This window comes from Mustela nigripes, chromosome 6 (genome assembly GCF_022355385.1).
Source record: "Mustela nigripes isolate SB6536 chromosome 6, MUSNIG.SB6536, whole genome shotgun sequence".
Taxonomy (NCBI): Eukaryota; Metazoa; Chordata; class Mammalia; order Carnivora; family Mustelidae; genus Mustela; species Mustela nigripes.
In genome coordinates this window covers 61,600,101-61,622,221 of record NC_081562.1, presented here as the reverse complement: position 1 = coordinate 61,622,221, position 22,121 = coordinate 61,600,101, and the positions used below count along the sequence as shown (strand labels likewise).

Here is a 22,121-nt window from a genome sequence, read left to right as displayed (position 1 = left end):
GTACTAACAGACGTTTCAAAAAACCAAATTCTAATGAAATATGCTAGGTTCTAGATAAGTTGAAAAATTAGAAATAATTTGATGTCATTCACTTTTATGAGAACTCAAATTCAGCTTCTTTGTTTTTGTTGGTTACCACTACCATTCCTGCCAAAGTAAATCTTCATGCTAAATAAAGCAGTATTTCAGAAGACTGTGTACCCTTATGGACACTTAAGAATACAGTAAACACCATCTGTCTTGTATTGTTTAAGTTCAGAGTTGCCCAAGGAGAAAATGCTACATGACCTTAAGCAGATCCTTCCAGTCTTGTGTTGACTTGATGTGATATGTTTTATATTTTATGTCTGAGTATTTCTCTTGACATTTGACTTTACACTGTTCACTTTCTATATTTGAAACAACACTATTAAAAGCAGATAGCAAGGCGCCTGGGTGGTTCAGAGGGTTAAGCCTCTGCCTTCGGCTCAGGTTATGATCTCTCAGGGGTCTGGGATCAAGCCCCGAATTGGGCTCTCTGCTCAGCAGGGAGCCTGCTTCCCTCTCTCTCTCTCTCTGCCTGCCTCTCTGCCTGCTCGTGATCTCTGTCAAATAAGCAAATTAAAATCTTTAAATAAATAAAAGCAGATAAGCAAGCAAAAGAAATCTTTAAATAAAATCTTTAAAAAAAATTCAGAATTACTTCCATTATTTGGAAATTTACATTAACTTATAATATTCTACAAAATCTCATTTTAAGAACATTAAAACAAAAAATGTTAAAAGAGGCATTTAAAATAGATAATTGCCTATTATCCATTTCTTTACAATAACCATAATTTAATATTATAATTATTTTACTCTATTTTTTTTTTTTAGAGAGAGACAGCACAAGTGGGAGGGGCAGAGAGAGAGAGAGAGAGAGAGAGAATCTCAAGCAGACTCCACACTGAACATGGAGCCCGATGCAGGGCTTGATCTCAGGACCCTGAGATCATGACCCGAGTCAAAATCAAGAGATGCTTAACCGACTGCGCCACTCAAGTGCCCCTATATTATTTTTAAATTATAATCCCTTGATTATTAATCTTATAATTATTACTATAAAATTTTTAAATAATTTTAGATATCAAATTTTATAAAGTATTTTTATTATAAGTTATAAAATATTATTAATTTTAATTATTATCCCTATGCTATTATCCCTTGATTCTTTTGCATTAATTTAAAAACTGAAAAGCAACTTCAAGGCAATTATTTATTCAGATTTAGTAGCATCTTTTCCAAGAGTTTGTTAAAATTTTCTTACTAGAATTCTGAATTTAAAATACTAATATTGTGGTTTAAAGTTCAAGAAGCAATAACTATAAATTTTTATAGACATAAAATCTAGGCTCCTAGGATTACAGATTAAACAATTACCATTTTTCTTTCTAATTATAGAGAAAAACCATCTACCTCTATTTCCATTTGACTATGGCACTTTTAATATAATGGATTCTAAATATATCAGAGTTATCAAGCACACTGGCACAAGGCTTCTCTTTGGCAGTAAGGGATTTTACATTTATTTTTTAAAAAGTCAGTCTGCTCAGGGGCACCTGGGTGGTACAGTTGATTAAATGTCTGACTCTTGGTTGCAGGTCAGCTCATGATCTCATGGTTGTCTGGCTTTGTGCTTTGCACAGAGTCTGCTTGAGATTCTCTCTCTTGCTGTCCCTAAACACCCCTCTCTAAAATAAATAAATCTTAAAAAAAAAAAATGTTTGTCTACTCAATCTAGGTGTACATAACAGTCAGAAAAAGGGATTTCTATGCCATTCATCTTTTAAAACTTCAGCTGATTCAATAAATTGTCATTTTCCCACACAAACATCTCCATTACATTTGCAAAATTATTCAAAATCTGAATTCTATAATATTTTTAAAAAAGTCATTAAACTATTAAAACTTAATCTTACTAGTTATATATTTTACACCATTGCTTAAGTCATTTACCTCAAATGTAATTAGGTTCATGTAAGAGTAAAAATGAAATTATTATTGATATTATATAATTATTATTCTACAATCCTAAGTGCATTAAGAGTAATAGATGCTACCATTACACCAGCCATCAAAACTCAACAGTAAGCAAAATAACTTACTCTGCCTATAGGACTCATTGGGTGCGCCGCATAATCTGAAGTCATGTTGTAGTTAGAAGCTTCGTTTATCATGCTTATAGGTCGTTCCTTCTTCTCTTCAGGTGTCATGGTTGCAACGGTCCTAAAAATATGTCAGAATGCTAAAACTCGTTGTATATGTTAACTGTTTTACAATGAAGCTTCCTGAGAGTTAACAAAGCTGGTGTCTCACTTTTTCAAACTATTTGGATACTAGTTACAGCTTAATAAGCCCTAGAGTCAGAGCTTAATATTTATAACTACTTTAAATAAAATTAACATTTCTTCTAAGCACGACATAGGTTAAAGTCATGTTGATTTTAATAAGCATTATTACAGATATTCTACTTGGTCATCTAACTGGAAAATTAAAACTTCAGTTATAAGATTAGCTACTCTAATATTGAAAACAATAATGATACTAAGAACTATTTTTTTGTGAACAGTGCCAGCATATAAAGTATTTTCACACATATTTCATTTGATGCTTAGAACAATCCTGAGAAAGAATCACTACTCTCTGTGATTTAAGATGAGAAAAACTGAGCTCAAATTAGTTTAATAATTCGACCATGTTTATAGTTTCTCTGACCTTAAATTTCCGACTCCTGGGCTTACTACCTGTGCTTGTATTGGAAAAACAGCTTGAGATTATGTTCTTCATGAAAGAAAGTTTTAAACTATGTTCTATACCACCCACCGTAAACAGATGGCTCTCTGCTACACCTGCCTGCAAATACCCAGATAAGAAAACTGCTAAACCATACTGTATTGAAAATATGGATAAGAGCAATCTTATACTAATGACCTTTAAAGTGAAGGCATTCCACGGAATTCTTTACTTACTGTTCATTCACTACAAAAATACAATTGTCCTGTGATGGCTGTCCTGTGACTGGATGTTTACAAGTCACTTTCCTTTCATTGTGGCTAAAAGAAAAGAGAAGGAAAAGAGAAATGTGTGTATGTACTTCTATTATCAGAAATGCTTTTCTAATATTCTGGTAGCAAAACAGTGACCTACTGTAACAGTAGTGAACAAAAGGGATGAAATTCCACCTCCCAGGTATGCAGTATCCAAACACACCCTTTCTACTACCTACCACGTATATACACTGTGTGTGAATGCTACTACAGTTTTACCATACAGTTAAAATGAACCTCCTACCCCCCAACACCTGACCTCAATTCTTTCTTCTCACACCTTATAAATAAAGGTAAGTTGATCTGGTCATATAAAGTATTTTTACATTAGATAGATGGGACACAACAAATAAGTATGAGTAACTACCTACACCTCCATTATTTTGTATCTTAATTTAGGCACACGTATAGAGAACTAATGCCAAATTCATATGCAGAAAAAAAATTAAAAGCGCTGCTATATGGGTACTAATAAATAAAAAAACACAGTACCACAGGAAGAGCAATATTTTTTGGTGTTTTGTTTTAGTAAAGAATCTTTACATAAATAATGTAATGGCATTGAGTTTTATGATACTTAAGTACATTATAGAAAATGAAAGCTGAAGGAGAAAACAAGAATCTTAAATGTACAAATAACAGAAAGAAAGAAAAATCTACTTACTATCTTTGCTGAAAAAAATTTGCTTTCAATTAAGGATGGCTATTTCTTAGAGAAATACTATCCTTTTTAGACTGAGTGATAAGATTAGGTCTCCTGCTGTCTTCTTGAAATGAGAAAGGAAGAGAAATTTCCCAAAGTAATTATCTAAACCAAAATTACTAGATGTCAAAAAATATGTAATATACATTGATAGATTAAATAACAAACATCATCATTTGTAAATTAAGTTTTTCCCCACTGGGTAACATACAATAAGGCAATCTGTAAGGAAGATGTATCATTGTTGTGCCCAACCTTAGAAAATTTACTTTCATTACAGAGAAAAATTTCAAGATGTTGTAACTGAATATTGCTTTGTTAATCTTAAGAGACTGTATGTGCTCTATATTTTAGGAAGTCTATAACCATAAGACACAAACTTTACATATTTAAATTTCTTTTCTATAGCCTAAATTCCATTAATATTACTTTTATTGGTAACATAGTACTTGGAAGTTTATCCATGAAATAAAACTGAAATCACAAAAGAGGTATAGACACAATTTTAAAAATATTACATATTTAAAAAATTACATATTGACTACTGTTAGAGTAGAATGACTGATGGAATATAATGCGTTTCTATTATTCCTTTAGATAATTGGCCTAACATGTTTACAAGATCATTAAATTATCAGGTTTTTCCCCTTTTTAAAAAAAAATTAAATTCAATCAATTAACATGTAATGCATTATTTGTTTCAAGAATACAGGTCTGTGACTCATCAGTCTTATACTTCCCAATGTCCATCACTCAGCCACCCCATCAGTCCACTCCCCTCCCCTCTAGCAACCCTCAGTTTGTTTCCTATGATTAAGAGTCCCTTATGGTTTGTCTCCCTCCCTGGTTTCATCTTGTTTTATTTTTTCCCTCCTTTCCCCCAAGATCCTCTGCCTTGATTCTCAAATTCCTTTTTTCAGTGATATCATATGATAGTTGTCTTTATCTGATTGACTTATTTCACTTAGCATAATACCCTCTAGTTCCATCCACATCATTGCAAATGGCAAGATTTCATTTTTTATTGCTGCATAATATTCCATTTTGTGTGTATACACATACACCCCACATCCTTATCCATTCATCTGTCCATGGACATCTGGGCTCTTTCCATACTTGGCTACTGTGGACATCGCTCCTATAAACATTGCAGTGCACATGCCCCTTTGGAGCACTACATTAGTGTCTTTGAGGTAAATACCCAGTAGTGCAATTGCTGGGTCATGAGTTCTATTTTTCAACTTTTTGAGGAACCTCTATGCTGTTTTCCAGAGCGGCTGCACCAGCTTGCATTCCTATCAATTACCAGCTTTTTGTGATGGTTTTGTTTTTATACAATAGAGGTATTAAGATTTGGTAGGTTTAAATATTTATTTGGAGTGGTGTTTTCACTACAGAAAAGTTGTGTGAGTGACTTTCTAACTTGCTGATTTACAAAAGTACAGTGGTAGAAACCTAAAGTCTCATGTGGGATACCAGTTTATGTAGTAAGCAATACACTGATTCTTAACAGAAAAACTAAGAAAAAAATAGCCTCTGGAGGTAAATGGAAAATATTGAAGTACCCAGATGTGATGAATGCTATGAACGCCTTGAGGTATGTAAATTCTGATTTTCTTTTTTTCAATTTTAAGATTTTATTTATTTATTTGACAGACAGAGAGAGAGGCAGAGAGAGGAGGAAGCAGGCTCCCTGCCAAGCAGAGACCCTGGGATCATGACCTGAGCCGAAGGCAGAGGCTTTAACCCACTGAGCCACCCAGGTGCCCCTGTAAATTCTGATTTTAAGAGTAAAACCCTGTGGGGGCAAAGGCGGGTAAAGTAACCTGGGATAAGGATTAGGACACCTTAACAATAAAAAATGGAGGATAGCACCTTTTTTCCTTAAAGTCTCTCCTTAAAAGCATTAAAAAGCCAGTGTTGGCTGTGTGGCAGAAATACAGAAATACACAAATTCTTTAAAAAACGAACAAAAAACCCCAATATTGCAAAAAGAAAGCAAATAAACCCATATATATTGCATTATTTACCTATGTTCTGTCATCTGGCCTAGGAGGAATATAGTAGACTCTAATCCTAATATTCCAGAAGCTTTAAATTATACCAATATGGCTCTGCAATGATTGTCTGTCTAAGAGACTTCTCTGATATCCTGACCATTAAACAGATATAACATACAGGAATGGAGATATTTAATAATGACTGGTTAAAAAAAGAGCACATTCTTTTTCCCAAGTGGATGTTATTTTCAATTAAATTGATGTTTTTATTGTACAAGCACTTTTCAGATCACAATGTTTTAAATTAAAACTAAGTAAAAATCTTAGTGTTCTATTTTAAAACACCAGTGACTAAAATCAATATGAAATACAAATATATTTATGTTCTTCTTTTATTTCTTCAAAGTATCCAATCTATTTTCTTTTACCTAATATTGATATTATATTGACATAAAATTCATATAAAATCTACCATGGCACTCTAACATGAAAGTTTTTTACAGGCCTATTTCCTATTTTAGAGATACTGCAGGTTTGGTTTCAGATGACTGTTTGAAGGCAAATATTGCAATAAAATGAGAAATGAATTTTTTGGTTTCCTGGTGCATATAAAAGTTATATTTATACTATTTAGTGTGTGATAACATTATGCCTAAAAAAATGTACATATCTTAATTTAAAACGTTTTATTGCTAAAAAATACTATCACCTGAGCTTTTAGTGAGTCACAATCACTGATCACAGATCACCATAACAAATGTAAAAATAATGAAAAAGTTTGAAATATTACGAGAATTCCCAAAATGTGAGACATGACGTGGGTGACTGCTTTTGGAAAAATACTGACAAACGATTAACTCAATGCAGGGTTGCCCCAAATCTTCAATTTGTAAAAAACACACTATCTGTGAAGCACAATACAGAGAAGTACAATAAAACGAAACTATGACCAGAGTATTTTTTTAAATGAAAGATATAACTTTTTCCTCTCTCTCTCTCTGTATATATATATATATATATATATATATATAAAACCGTAACATAAAATAAGTAAGTTCCCTCAAATGTTTATTCATTTGATCTGTCTTATAAAATACTCCTAAATCTGGCTCCTGGGAGCTAATTTATTTATTATTATTTTTTAAAGATTTTATGTAAGACAGAGAAAGAGAGAGAGTGAGAGAGAGCACACGCACACACAAGCAGGGCAGAGGGAAAGAAGAACAGGGAGAAGCAGGCTCCTGGCTGAGTGGGGAGCCCGATGTGGGACTCAATCCCAGGGGCCCGGGGTCATGACCTGAGCACAGGCACATGCTTAACAGACTAAGCCACCCAGATGCCCTCCTCAGAACCAATTTAAACAACATATTTATCAAAGAGGAAACTCACAGTAATGTTTTCTAATTATTTCATCAAAAACAAATTAAAAGTTGACAAGCCAAAATATCAATTCCAGTCTTAACTGCTTAAATGTAATTTTCTACCACCTCAGAGGACTGGCAATCCTTACTGCTCCTGTACAAATAGATTTTTATATGCAGTTTTACATATTTAAAACTGTATTTGAAATATATTAAATTTCAAAATCATTCCTTCTTCTGTTGGCATTTACACCTCATTTTTATAATAATGTTGCATTTTAAAGTATGTAATGGCAAGGGTAAACAAAATTTCTTCCTTCCTTTCTCTTTTTTTAAAAGAAGGCTCCATGCCCAGCAATGGAGCCTAAGGCAGGGCTTGAACTCATTACCCTTAAATCAAGCCCTGAGCTGAGATTAAGAGTTTGATGCTTAACTGAATGAGCCACCCAGGTGCCCTAATAATTTCTAAATCACACACAGAAACTAAAAATACAAGTTAAATAAATACTGAGTGCTAAATAGTGAAAGCACTGTAAATAAAATCCAAATGAGTCTTGAAAAAAATCTCCACAAAGCCATCTCTGTTAATGCACAGAATTCTTTGAACACATGATATACTAATTCTTTATTTTATATATATACATATATATGTATATATTTAGTGCTATACACATATCTTAACTAGGAACCGTGGGAAAGGGCTGGCCCACTGCTTAAGTACCACATCAGGGCCACTGCATTGGCACAAAGGAGGACAGACTGCTCAGCAGCAGGAGAGAGGGTAGGGAAGATTCTCAGCCTTTCTTCAGTTCTACTGAAGTTTTCGTCCTCCACCTGCTATCTTTTTTGTACTGCACAAGTTTCTTTTTTCTTTTTTGGAAGGGGCTCAAAATTCAAATCAGGAGTACTATCAACTCTGCTGTAACACTTGTGGAAAAGCGAGCTCTCCAATGTGATTCATTTGTTAGGGAATAACTTGAGTATCACATAAATCCCGTGTTTGTTTATGCATGATTTTGTCTGTGATCTTGTTTGTGTACAGAGGAAGTACACCACTTATACAACTGTACAACCCCACTATCTGCCAGCTACTTTAGCTCATCACTTGTTTTATGAAACACACTCACTCCCATGCAGTGACACATCTTTTTAGAGTTTCAGATATGCCAACTGCCAAAACTGCCCCAAAACTCACAAGCTGAAACCCTCCCAATGTTCACTTCCATATACAGACTGCAGGTCTTTTTGAAAGCAAAGGGTATCTGTAGTATTTGTGTTTCTTAACCATTTAACAGTAAAACTGTGCAATGGCTTTTAGTTTCCTATCTTTATTTTTTTGTGTAACTAATGAAGTTTTTGAGTAGTCTTCTAATAAATCATTTTCTACAAAAGCCCCCTGCTTTTCATGTTGCACAGTGAGGTGACTATTAGGAGCATATGTGTTGTGTTACAGCAAAACTGATTGCATCATTAAGTTATAAACAACATACTTCTATGCTGTTAAAAGTACATTTGAAGCTTTGATAGAAAAGATGCCATTTAAAAAAAATCCTTGTCGGGGTGCCTGGGTGGCTCAGTGGGTTAAAGCCTCTGCCTTTGGCTCGGGTCATAATCCCGGGGTCCTGAGATCGAGCCCCGCATCGGGCTTTCTGCTCAACAGGGAACCTGCTGTCTCCTCTCTCTCTCTGCCTACTTGTGATCTCGGTCTGTCAAATAAATAAAAATCTTTAAATAAATAAATAAATAAATAAATAAATAAATTAAAAAATCCTTGTCAGAGATTTTATACTTTCCATGAATGAAAAGGTAAAACTGGAAAGGTATGATGTTACATAAATTTGTTTCTAGAGGAATCCTTAGAAATAAGAGATAAAATTCAGGTCTTGACATAAAAAAACTCATGGTCACAGAACAAACTAATTCCCTTCTTGTCTTTCAACTCTGTGGCATAGCCGAAGTCCTAACTTAAAAAAATATGACACTAGGTATTCATCCACTCTTACTTCCAGATTTCTGTGATGTTATTTTTTTCAAGATTTTTTTTTTTTTTTAATTTATTTGACAGACAGATCACAAGTAGGCAGAGAGGCAGGCAGAGAGAGACAGGAGGAGGAGGCAGGCTCCCGGCTGAGCAGAGAGCCTAATGCGGGACTCGATCCCAGAACCCTGAGATCATGACCTGAGCCGAAGGCAGAGGCCTTAACCACCGAGCCACCCAGGCGCCCCTCAAGATTTCATTCTTAAGTAATCTCTACACCCCGTGGGGGCTAACCCAAAATCCCGATGTCAAGAGTCACATGCCCCACCAACTGAGTCAGCCAGGCGTCCTTGTCTGTGTTGTTTTAATGTTCTAAGTCTAGACCAGTAGATCTCAACTGGGAGTGACTTTATCTCCTGGAGGACATTTGGAAATGTCTGGTAATATTTCTGAATGTCACAACTGGGAGCGCTGTCTAACGGGCAGAGGCCAGAATGTCACTAAATGCCAGGAAAGCTTTCCACAGGAAAATGTCCATAGAGTGAGGTTAAGTAAGCCTACACTAGACCATCACAGCCCTCTAATAATGAAGTCTGCTGAATAAGCCATATTCATTATTTCTTTGGGTTCCCATCTTTCTCTAGAGACAACAGAGGTAGCAGGAAATAATGGCCATTGAGAGCACAGGTTCCGTTATCAGACCACTTAGGCTTGCATCTGAGCTCCCTGACTCACTGCTAGGTATCTGATTTCCCCTTCCATGTCGTTTTTTCCTCAACTTGCTACTAGCAGCTGGGTCACAGGTTGTTTCCAGTTTATTTTTCCAGAACTGCTCTAGGTATCAGGGATAGCAGTAAACAAAACAAAAATCTTTGCCCTCATGAAACTTACTTTCTAATGGAGATGTTTAAGAGGATGAAAAGGGTGAACAGCATAAACACGGCCTGAGACAGAGTAAGTCCTTGATAATTGTTGCTTATTTTAACTGGAACTCCAGGACTTTCAGCACAGCATTGTCATTAAAATACTGTTCGGTCAACTGTTTACATTAAAACAGCTTAAATTAGTACCCACCCAGTAGGCTGCGCTCATTCATGGTATTTTGCTTTCTGAGTTTCAGTTACCCACGGGTTAACAGCAGTGATGATCCTTCCGACCTATGCCCTAGGAGGTCACTGAGAGCCTCATGCTCTAACACAATACCTGTGAGGTCACTGAGAGCCTCATGCTCTAACACAATACCTGTGTCATTCACCTCCCTTCATCGCATTACACAGGCATTTTAATCATCTCACATCACAAGAACATGGGTGAGGACAGTACAAAATATTTTGAGGCCATATTATAGCAGGTGGCTCTAACTGCTCTATTTTATTATTAATTATTTTTAATCTCTTACTGTGCCCTACTCTATAAATTAAACTCTACCATAGGTATGTACGTATAGGAAAAAACAGTACCTGTAGGATTTGGTACTATCCGTGCTTTTAGGCATCTGCTAGGGGTCTTAGAACATATTCTCTGCAGAAAAGAAGGGGCTATTATACTCAGTATTTATTGTAAAGGAATAAAGTTGTAATCTCTTAACTTTTCATATTTCTGGTAAAGGCTTCTGCCCCTAATACGTCAAAAAGGCAGAGGGGAAAAGTAATTCTAATATAAAAGTTCCAAAGAAAGATGAGCTGTGTTTTTATGCCAGCAAAGGCAATATGTGAGAAGGTTCTTAAATAGTGACAAACAACACTTAGAAAAGAAAAAAAAGAATGGACTTGCTATTCCAGAGAGATCAGGGCTGAAGGAAATAGGTCATATTCACTAGCTCAGTCTGATGATCATGTTCTATCAGCAGTCCAGATAAAAGGGCTAAATCAATGCCATTTTTAGAAAGGTATCAAGAAATCAACAAATAGCAACACAAATTGCTTGTTCTTTGGCGTTATGCCCTCTTTGCTATTACAAGACATGCACCATTTACTAAATTGGAAGATCAAATGCAAGACCTGCTTATTTAAAGCCTCTTTGGAACTACTTTATCCAATAATAATTTAGTTTTAAAAGATCTTAAGGTGAATAAATTCGTGTATGTATAAAATGGTATGTTTCTATCAAATTATAGAAAAAACATTAAAAATGACACATCTACTGGAGATAGACTATATCCATATTCTACCTGATTCCTTTTCAAATCCTCACTTGTGAACCAAATAATGCATTATCTAAGTAACTATACTAGAAAATCTAGATGAAGCTGGGCCATTTTAAGCAGCACTAATCTTTCTAGCAGCCTACATAAAAAAGGAAAGTTGAGGGGGTGCCTGGGTGGCTCAGTTAAGTGTCTTCAGCTCAGGTCATTATCCCAGGGTTCTGGGATGGAGGCCCCCCAACCCCTATCAGGCTCCCAGCTCAGCAGGGAATCTGCTTTTCTTCCTCTCCTTCTGCCCCTCTCCTCGCTTGTGCACTCTCTGTCAAATGAATAAATAAAATCTTAAAAAACAAAACAAAACAAAAAAACACCAGAGGCTCCTATAGCCTCGTTATGGAAACAGCAATTTGCTGGGTCAGCTCTTATTGACAGAGCAATGTGAGTCAACTCTTAGTAGCAGGTGCTTACTAAGCAGGAATAACTTAAACTGTATGGTAGCACACTGAGGACAGTGGAGGCTGGTATTTGTGCTCCTTTCCAGGGTCACTGAAGCAGGCATTTTTTGTTCAATCCTCATTTCTAGTCTTCCTTCAGAGGGAGACTTGTAATGGAGGATGTCACTGAGATCCCTAATGAAATACCCTCTCCACACAATAAATGCACAAAATCGCACATTTCATATATAAACCTCAATAAAATTATGGGTTTAAAAAGGGGGAAAAAGATTTTAAAATTGGATTATGTGTATGTGTGTGTTGCTATTGAGTTGTTGGAGTTCTATATATATTTTGGGTATTAGCTTCTTATCAGATATATAGTTTGCAAATCCCACTGTTTTTGTTCTTGCTGCTTTTGGTGTCAGAATTTTTTTTTTTTTTTTAATGTTTTGGCCAACTAAATGCCATGTTCTGGATACTTCTTAGTATTGCAACTTTCTCCTGTGGAAATACTTGTTTGTGTGTGTGTGTGTGTAAATGTTTTAACACCTTTGTTTCATGGGTAATTTCAATGACTGCTTTAATACAAAGTCCATTCTGTTTTTAAATTTAAGAAATACCAAAACTGCTACTAACATTGTTAATAACCAATATAATTCTTCTGAGAAATACATCTGACAGGGCAGTGTTTTATATGTGCAACTGTGGCAATAACATTGAAGATTCATCCACTGTGCATAAAAAAGACATAGTTTTAGAAAAGTATTCCACAGAAGAGATTTTGGTTGTCTCTTACCAGACTCAGAGGCAAACCCCTTTGTATGATTTGTTCTGAATCACGCGTTTCCCTTATGGGAAAGAAAGAAGGATTTAATTAAATCTAAGAAAAATAGGGTATCAGAGTGGTTTGGCAGTTCCTCCGGCAGCTCTGGCACTGAAGCTGATAGCATGACTGGGACTCTCACAAGGGCCCAATCCATAGAAGAAGGTGCCACATCCTCACAGCGTTGTTAGATGGGAGCAAGGCGGAAGAGATGTGGGAACTACGGAGGCTATTTATGTCTCAAGTTAGGCTGAAAACTATAGAGCCAACAGCTCAAATGTGTACTGATGACTCTTGTTTTTAGTATCCTTCTACTTGAAACAAAACGGAGTACTATACATTCTCAATTTATCCTTGGTTTCAGTACACTTTCAGACAGCAACACTCCCCGGCTTGTTTTAAGATTGAAGAGCGTTTATCACTGGAAATCATCTAGCCTTATCACTTTGAGACTGAAACAGTCTCAAATTAGGTTTTAAAAACATGTCTGTAGCAGTGACTTAGTTATTAAATCAACTGGTTCTATGGTAGTTCACAGTAATTTCTAAAATACTGTTAAATGTTAAGTTTGTTAATGTTTTATACAGATAACTAATTTGTTTTTCTTTTAATCAAAAGGAGAAAATGTCATGTTGAAATCTGACTACCAAAATGATGATGTCTGCAATTTATTTTTAAACTGAAAACATGCTGGCATGGAAAACAGTGCCTACAGTTAAAGGCAATGTTTTAAGAACAAAAGAAAAACACTACAAGTGCCCTGCCTTTCTTGAGAGAGACTCAGTTCTTGAACCTTAGTTATGTGAAGAAATAACCACTGAGTTAGTAATCTAAAGGGTGTAATTTTTTTTTTTTTTTGCAAAACATGAAAAGTATATATTTCCTTTCCCCGCATTTCGTTCTAAATGCCATTTGCCTTTAACTTTGAACTAACTGCTTCCAGACATCCTGCTCAAACCTCAGTGATTCATTTACCCACCATCTCCTAAGGTCTTAACTCTTTATCTTCTGCTCTCCCCTTCCTTCTCTCATCATTTAGAAAATGGATCATCTCCTATTGGGTGGGGGTGGTTAAAAAAGAAAGGATTTCTCAGGTGTGAGTCCCTTACTCAACCTGACTTCCAGCAATAAGTACTAAAATCACCCCCTTCAGTCGCTACCACTTGTGCAGGACAGTGAGGGCAGCTCACATACTCAGTCGTCACACCTGCACTGAAAATGTGACAATTGATCCTCTCATAGATCCTTGGAGGTATTACTATCTACCTTTATAAATGAATAAATTGAGGCTCACAGCATTTACAAAATTGTAAGAAGTCACAGCGACAAGATGAGCAAGAGGCAGCTCCAAGGCCTGAGCCGTGTCTTTTCAGCAGCTGCCCCTGTCTGGGCTCTTATCCCAGCCACAGAGGCTTTTCAGTCCTGCCCTACATCACTGTTTCTGCCCAAAGGTACTAAAACAGAACACTGTGCATTCCTTAGTGGTCCTTCCCCTCTTCCACAGACCAGAGACACAAGCCCCCCTCACTGTTCCTCATCTTGCCTCCTTCCGCCTCAACTGCCTAGCATCACCCCAAGATCATGTCTATCTGAAGCACAGTAATGAAACCTTTCTGAATTCCAATTTAACTTTAGACTCCCCATTTCTTTGTTTTAAAATTTCTTAAGTTTTTTTTTTTTAAAGATTTTATTTATTTGACACAGAGAGATCACAAGTAGACAGAGAGGCAGGCACAGAGAGAGAGGGAAGCAGGCTCCCTGCTGAGCAGAGAGCCGGATGCGGGACTCGATCCCAGGACCCTGAGATCATGACCTGAGCAGAAGGCAGCGGCTTAACCCACTGAGCCACTCAGGTGCCCTCCCCATTTCTTTTCTATCTTCCTATTCTCTAAGGCTTCACAATCATTTTCCACTCTTGGATCTCAAAATTATCACAACATAATCATAAATGTTGCCTCACGTTTCCTAATTATAGGTACCAAAGAATTTAAGTACAAATAGCAGCAATTGTAAAGCCTGGGTTTTATAAAAGCATCCCAAAGGAACTGAAAATCTCATTTTTTCCTCAGGGGGAAAATATGAACATGACGTAATAATGCAAGTACCAAGATGGAAAGCATTAGGTACAATAAAGAAAAATTAAAACTACAGGGCTTACACAAAAATTCACCTGATCTAGTTTTGGGTTATTTATAATTTCTAAATCACCTTTTAAACAAAACCTAAATAAGGCCAACATATTCACTTACAATCTAAAAACACTTTTTAATAGATTTTAAGTAATTTTAGAAGTAGAGCAAGAATAATTCAACTAACTCCATGCTAGTTATAAACAAAATGTACCTATCACATTAATAACTGCTACATATTCTGAGTGTTACGGCATGGTTACATTTTAGATCACTTGATAAATTATAAGTAAAAATACCTAAAATGATTTAGGTAATTCTTTTAGTTGTAAGCCATTTGAGTGACTCTTAAGAAGCTTTTAAGTGGGAAGATTAGATGGCACTTAATGGTTAGAACAGAAATATATTTCTTGGAATATACACACTCACCAACCAAAGTAATTTCCTGCCAAGCATTTAAGAAGGTGACATCTCTGGTTGCCACCCAGAAATCACTCTATGAGAATACACAACGGAAGACATCTCCATCATTGCCCTAAGTGATGATGGTTATGTCCCCAAGACTCTTTTAATAGCATTCAGATTCACCTCATTTTAATGAGGCGCTCTAATGTTTAGAAGAACCTCTTCAGTAAGCCTTAAGTTTTGTTTTGTTTGTAACATGGGAACCAAAACCCAAAAAACAACAACAAACCCTACCCCACAGGACTTCTGAAAGAATGACGTACTTGATAGCACAAAACTATATTATCTGGACCTAACATGGTACTCACTAAATATTAGCTAAACTTGAATGTGCTCGAAAAGAGTTCTTGAAAACTAAAATGGTATCACTTCCTTGCTTACAAAGTTTCTGGCTCTCTGCTTTGTCTTAAATGTGAAACACAGGGGACGCCTGGGTGGCTCAGTTGGTTAAGCAACTGCCTTCGGCTTGGGTCATGAACCAGCGTCCTGGGATCGAGATCAAGTCCGGCATCGGGCTCCTTGCTCAGCGGGGAGCCTGCTTCTCCCTCTGCTTCTGCCTGCCACTCTGCCTGCCTGTGCTCACGCTCTCTGACAAATAAATAAATAAAATCTTAAAAAAAAAAAAAAAAAAAAAGGTGAAGCACAGTGGTTTGCATATGACTACAATGAATGAAGAACCTGATAATTTGATCTAAGGTTAAAGTTTACTGTTCAATAATCTATGCAAAAAAAAAAAAAAAGCACTTGTAAAACTACATAAGGGGAAAAAGTGCTAATGGGATAAACAGTGGTTTAAAAAAAGATTATTTATTTATTTATTTGACAGACAGAGATCACAAGTAGGCAGAGAGAGAGGAAGGGAAGCAGGCTTCCTGCTGAGCAGAGAGCCCGATGCAGGCCTTGATCCCTGGACCCTGGGATCATGACCTGAGCCGAAGGCAGAGGCTTTAACCCACTGAGCCACCCAGGCGCCCAAAAAGTTAACCTAATTCTAACTTACACATAAAGAACCACATAATTTCAAGATCCAGTTGTTTTATTGTCAATGAAACATTCTTCCCAATAGTTGCATTGACAGAATAGCTCAATTTAAACATAAAAATCAGTGATCACTGAACTCTGCTCTCCTTCACTGCAGTGTTTAATCATTCTGATACTGCGTGAGCTTTAGTGGAACAATCCCTCCAAGAAGGAAAAGGCAGTTACTAACAAGTCAAATGATACTATGAAACAAAGATTTTATAAACAGAGAAGAGTAACAGAACCACAATCAAAATAAAAAGGGGAGGCCAAGTCGGGACTGGTCTTGCCTAGCAAGGGAAGAGCAGGGAAGATGTCACAGAAGCGGGTGCCATTGGAACTGAGCCCCAGTCTAGCAGCCGTCAGAGGTGGCTAGAATTTAGCACAGTCTGAAAGGAGGGGATACAGAAATGGGGCAGAAAATCTAGGCTTTGAGAACAGACCTACATATAAAACATTCACTATGTAAGTTGTGAAGTCATGTTATCTGCTTCACTCTTAGGAGAAAAAAATATATGTATTTTTAACTCTCAAAAGGTTAAATGCACTTCTGTGAACAAATCATTATCCTTGAGTAATGAGAAATTTCTCACTTACAGATGAGGTAGGAATGGGACAGAAATCTGACCAGGAACGGCAAGAGAAGCCCACTTCCTACAGCAGAGACAGTAAGTATAGCAACCAATGGAATCCCGTGGCCACTGCTGGGCATGGTGATGGCAGGACTGTACTCCAGAGTCACATCTCTGACAGAGTTTGAGGCTATGGTACCCTATCAGTTGGCTTGATAACTAGCAGGTTTTCATCGTCACAGTGAAAATGAAATCTCTCCAATACAAGGATTAAGGGAATCTCCTTATTCATTTAACTTGCTTAACCAATTTATTTACTCATGGTCAGGTATTTACTAAGTATGTATGATACACAAGGTTTTGTACTACATACTGCTAGAAAACAAATATACGGTGCAAGACCATTAGCTTAAAGAATACAATTTCACCTCAGTTTTACTAAGCTAAATTTCAAAAAAGAATAGCACTATTATACTTTTCCATCTGGCTTTAGAACTCGTGGGAAGAGTTCCTTAAAGCATACCTTATTCACAAGAAAACAGACAAGTACTTTATTCTCTACTGTTTTAGACTTCGGTATGACTTTTATGTCAATTTCAGGTTGTGCTGCACCCCCTAGCCCTAGGTTCTGCTCATCCCTCTCCTGTCCCTGCTTTTGACTAGATTTAATTTCCTGTTCATACAAAGAAGTTTAAGTACCTTCCCTTCAGTTGAACTTTAGCAACATTTAGGCCAATGACCTCTGATGTCATAATGCCTCAAAAACATCTTTGTTTAAAATGTATGCGGAATATATTACAATTCATCATTACTACAGAAACTTCCTATTAAGTTTAAAAAACAGGCTATTTGAAAACTATGTTAAAATACTTTAAGTGGGTTCAAGATAAATTTTTAAACGGGATAAAAATATTCATGAGTTCTCCATAAACTTAAATTTTCTGGCTTTGGGCAGAATTTTCAGCTTCCAGCTTAAAATTTTGCAATTCAAGGGAAAATCTAAATCTTGAATTAAGGCCGTCAAGTCAAATAAAATGAACTTGAGAATCTACTTCTATATTTCTATGCTTCCGAATGCATAAGTATAATGTATACTGGGAGTTACATGAAGCAGTGATCGCAACTTCCTCAAATTTGATATTTCTTTACATTCACATATAAAAAGATGACTTAATTTCCTTTCAATGCTCAATTATGTAATTCACCCAAAAAATATGTACAGACGTCTTACTGTTTCAGAAAACTGATGTGAAAATATTTAAAATGGTAAGAATTTTCCATATTGCCCGAAAGGGCAATGAAGAAATTCAACGAGATTCAAAAAGTAGAAAGTGCCTGTTCTTTAAGAGAAAGCTTTGCTGAAAAATTCTAAAAAACCCTGAAATCAGAAAACTGTTACAAACCCGCATAAAATGAATTGTACCTGAAATGGCAAAATGTAAAAGACTTTAAAGGCTTCAGTTTATACCATACAAGTAGTATGAAGTTAAAATAACATCATCCATCTCTTCAAAGTGGAGAAGAAAGTTGGAAGTAAAATAGCTACATACAAAAAAAGCCTTTCCTAATCTAATCTATTCCTTAAATTAATGCCTTCAGAACAGCTAAATCAATATAGAGTGAAACTCAAAGAAATATGACTATTGTTAGTAAGAAATAAATCTTTAAAGGCATGTTGCCCAGCTTTTATAACCAATGGCAGTAGTAACTTTATTTCTTTAAATGTCAAAATGTTGTCTATAATAATCTCCTACCATTATACTGTTTTCAAATTTTAGGTTAATGAGGATTCCTATTTTTGAATCACATTACTGAAACAGCCCAAGTAATTAAGTTAAATAAATAAATAGCAGCTTTAACAAATTGTTTAAACTAGTATTAATATACATTCTAATAAGAACATTACATAATGAATACTGTTTTCATCTCCACAGGAATTTCTGAGAATTATTCATTTAGTTCTCTTTAAGGAAAAAAATATACAACCTTCTCTTCTGAGTAAGTTAAAAAATAAAGAAGATAAATATTAAAATGTAATTAAAATCTTTAGGCTTGAAAGCAATGTGCAACTACTGTGCATTTATGTAGCTTAAAGTTAAGGAGAGACTAAGAGGAAGATTACATATTAAAATGCCCAGGTCATTTGAAAACCCAATGATGTACAGTATTTATATTTTTTACAAAACACAATACTTCGGTTATAGAGACATATAGAATATGTCAACTTTTTTGCACTAGGCACTGTGCCTAGCAGTAGGGCTACAAAAAGATTATTTACCACAGGATCATTAACTGAAAAAAAGTCCTAATGCTCCTTTAGCCATGATTTATTTGTTACTAATACATAAATATATAAAAGTAACAAGAATTACTCACCAGCCTTCATCAAAATCACTTTTGTGAACAGACATTTAACCACAGGCAAAAAGGACACTGGAATAAAAATCAGACTCAACTCCTTTGTCTCTGAGCTGCTCCCAGATGAGCACTACGGGGACTCAGCACTAAGGAAATGCACTGGGGCTGTCAGGCCAGCCTGCCACTCTCCAAGTCTGACACCAGACTGACGTCACACACCAACATCTCACTGCAGCCGCAAATTCAGACAGCTTCTCCAGGAAGACTTTGTTGTGATTATGCATGCCTTCCAGCCGTTAAGAGTGAAATATGATTTCAATTCCCTCTTAAGTTGGCATACAGCATAGGGTAAAATATCAGTATATACAGTTGCAAACAGCTCTTGAAGAAAACATTTCATGAGTAATTTTAAATAACCTTACCTCAAAATAAATAGACGGTTCTTGTTAAAACTGTAAGCATACCAATTTAAACGACTCCTCTAAAAACATTTTTTTTGTTGTTTCCAAAGTCTATACTTACTTATTTAAAAAATTCAACCAATAAAAGGCATAAAGTTAAAACAGCCTGGTGTCCCACTCCCCCAGAAATGATAATAGCTGCTAAGATTTATTGATCACTTACTATGTTAATCACTTTACAAACTCATCCAAGTCTCGTAACACGGTAATGTAAGTTAGTTCTTCATTTTACTGAAGAAACTGAGGCACAGAATAGTTATGGAACAATGCTATTAAGTGACTGGACAGGATTCAAACCCAGATTGAGTGTCTCTACTGTCTATGTATTTGATAACTAAATTACACTATCTAGCAGTAAACATACCAGTTGTTTACATTCTGGTAGACCAGAGTTTGTATATATAAGCACATGTCAATATAAGGAAATCAAACTAGACATATTGTTTGCAACCTGCTCTTTTCATTCAACAAATACGCCACAGACAGTTTCCATGTCAATAAATATACTCCGAACTTTTCCTTTTTTGATAGCTACCCACTGCAATTACCTAAACCTGTCTCCTACTGGACATTTATTATTACAAACATACTTAATGTATGTCACTGTCAAGAATTCTTTGTGTTTAGCTGTGTAGGATAATTCTTAGAAGTGGGATGGGCAGGTCAAATCATGTGCATTTGCTCAACACATACATGCTTTGTCCTCTAAAAAGAGGTAAAAACTTGTGTATCTCAACTCATTAGATTTCTCCTTTCTCCACAAACTGGGTATTGACAATTACTTTTCTTCTTTACAAATCTAACAGAGAATACATGCCATCACACAATTCTAACTGCACATGTGTGTTTGTGTTTTGAGTGCAAGTATGCCTTGCACTCATACGCCCATGCACCCAGGAGGCTGTCCAGCTTTGTGGTAGAAGCAACTGGCTCTGGAATCAGAGACAGGAGTCAAGCTCTTTTTCTAAAGAGGTCTCTGGGGACAGGCAAGTTACTTTGCTTCACCACGCCTCCATTTCCTTATGTAGGAAATAAAGATAACAATTTAATCTTCATGGGGTTTTTGTGAGAATTTTATAAGAAAAACTATACAAGTGACTGGAATGGTGCCTACCACATGGTTAAATGTTTAATTAAATGTTATCTTGTATTTAATGGCCGACCATATTTTTCTGCATTTCATGCCCTTTGCCCAAAATGGTGATTCTTAAATGAGTACACGCAAACCATTTTACAAAACAAATTGTAAGTATCTTGTAGGAATGTTAATGTCATAAAAGTGTTCGGTTACCTCAGTAGGAGTTGAGTTGTCTTACAACTAAAGCTAGCCTGTAACATAACTGACGCTATTAACACTCCTTTCAGATGACTGCTAGAGCAAAAATTGAAAATAGTATCTCAAGTTGAGAAAACAAAATTGTTTCATCATGTAGTCTGAAATACAGACAAGCAAGTCAACACAGTTTGCTATAACCAGGAGGGTCTGCATATGTTTTAGACAAGTAGTGATTCACGGTATTTCCCATTTTTTCAATTATGTTCAGTTTAAACTTCTTATACAAAGAGAAAAAATAAAACCCATTCTTGAAAACACCAACGTCAATAATTTTTCCCACAGTTCTAGAAGTTCTGAAAGATAGCCCTCTTTATTTATTTTTTTTGAAGATTTTATTTCTTTACTTAACAAAGAGAGAAGGAGCCCATAAGAAGGGGGAGAGTCAGGAGGAAGGAGAGGGAGAAGCAGGCTTCCTCTGAGCAGAGAGCTGAACGTGAAAGGCTTAATCTCAGGACCCCAGGATCATGATCTGAGCTGAAGGCAGACACTTAACTGACTGAGCCACCCAGGCGTCCCTCCCACAGCCCCCTTTAAATTTTATCAGCCTATAAACAGAATATATGGAGATTAAAATATATTAAGCTTATCACAGCCCTACTCCCAAACCAAACCAACTTTCTATTATATAATAACATCTTCAATTGTTCTCATTATCAGGCTAGTTATAACAAAACACCTCTAAAAATACTAAGAAGGAAGTTTTATATTATTCTAGCAGATCTGGTTTAGGTGTATTCATTGTTGTAGATGCTATAAAATTATCTTATGTGAAGGCAGACATTTCTGTAGTATGTTTGTAGAGTCACAGCAACTGCGTGGTTCTGCACATGGCTGCCAGGAGAGAACAATAAAGAAGGAGTAGAGATCTATCACGATTCTGGAAGGTTAACAGGAATACTGATAACTAACAAGTCGACCAAGTGTTTGGTTTATGAAGTTACCAGCACCTTGTACTATTCCTCTAGAACCTGGGAGACTCAGGCCCCCTCATCACCCACCCACAGCTTACAAGGACTTCCACAGGGAAAAAGAGGGAATAAGAGAAGGTCCCTTCTCTCAAAGCTGTAACAGCTTGGAATTGACAGTTTAATAGGGAAAAGAGCTGTGATCAGATCATTATAACATAACCTGATTTGCAGAGCACTGAAAAGGAAGTGGCTAAAATGTCTGTGGGGTATCTGGAAAAGGCTTACCAAAGTAATTGACAGCTGGCCTAACTATTTCAAGAGACTGCAGTTAGAGGTGGCAGTAGCAGTAAAAGTACAAA

General features: G+C 36.1%; 1 protein-coding gene across 4 annotated transcripts in view; it reads right to left on the bottom strand.

Moving 5' to 3' along the window:
* The window catches only part of PLEKHA5 (pleckstrin homology domain containing A5), a 237,749-nt gene that overhangs the window by 93,498 nt on the left and 122,130 nt on the right, over positions 1-22,121 (bottom strand). For all 4 annotated transcript variants that reach the window (XM_059402683.1, XM_059402684.1, XM_059402685.1 and 1 more), the window contains exons 4-5: positions 2,991-3,074; positions 2,127-2,247 (exon numbers count right to left, since the gene is read on the bottom strand). In XM_059402683.1, the coding sequence (XP_059258666.1) occupies positions 2,127-2,247; positions 2,991-3,074 (205 nt within the window). The remainder of the gene's footprint in view (positions 1-2,126; positions 2,248-2,990; positions 3,075-22,121) is intronic.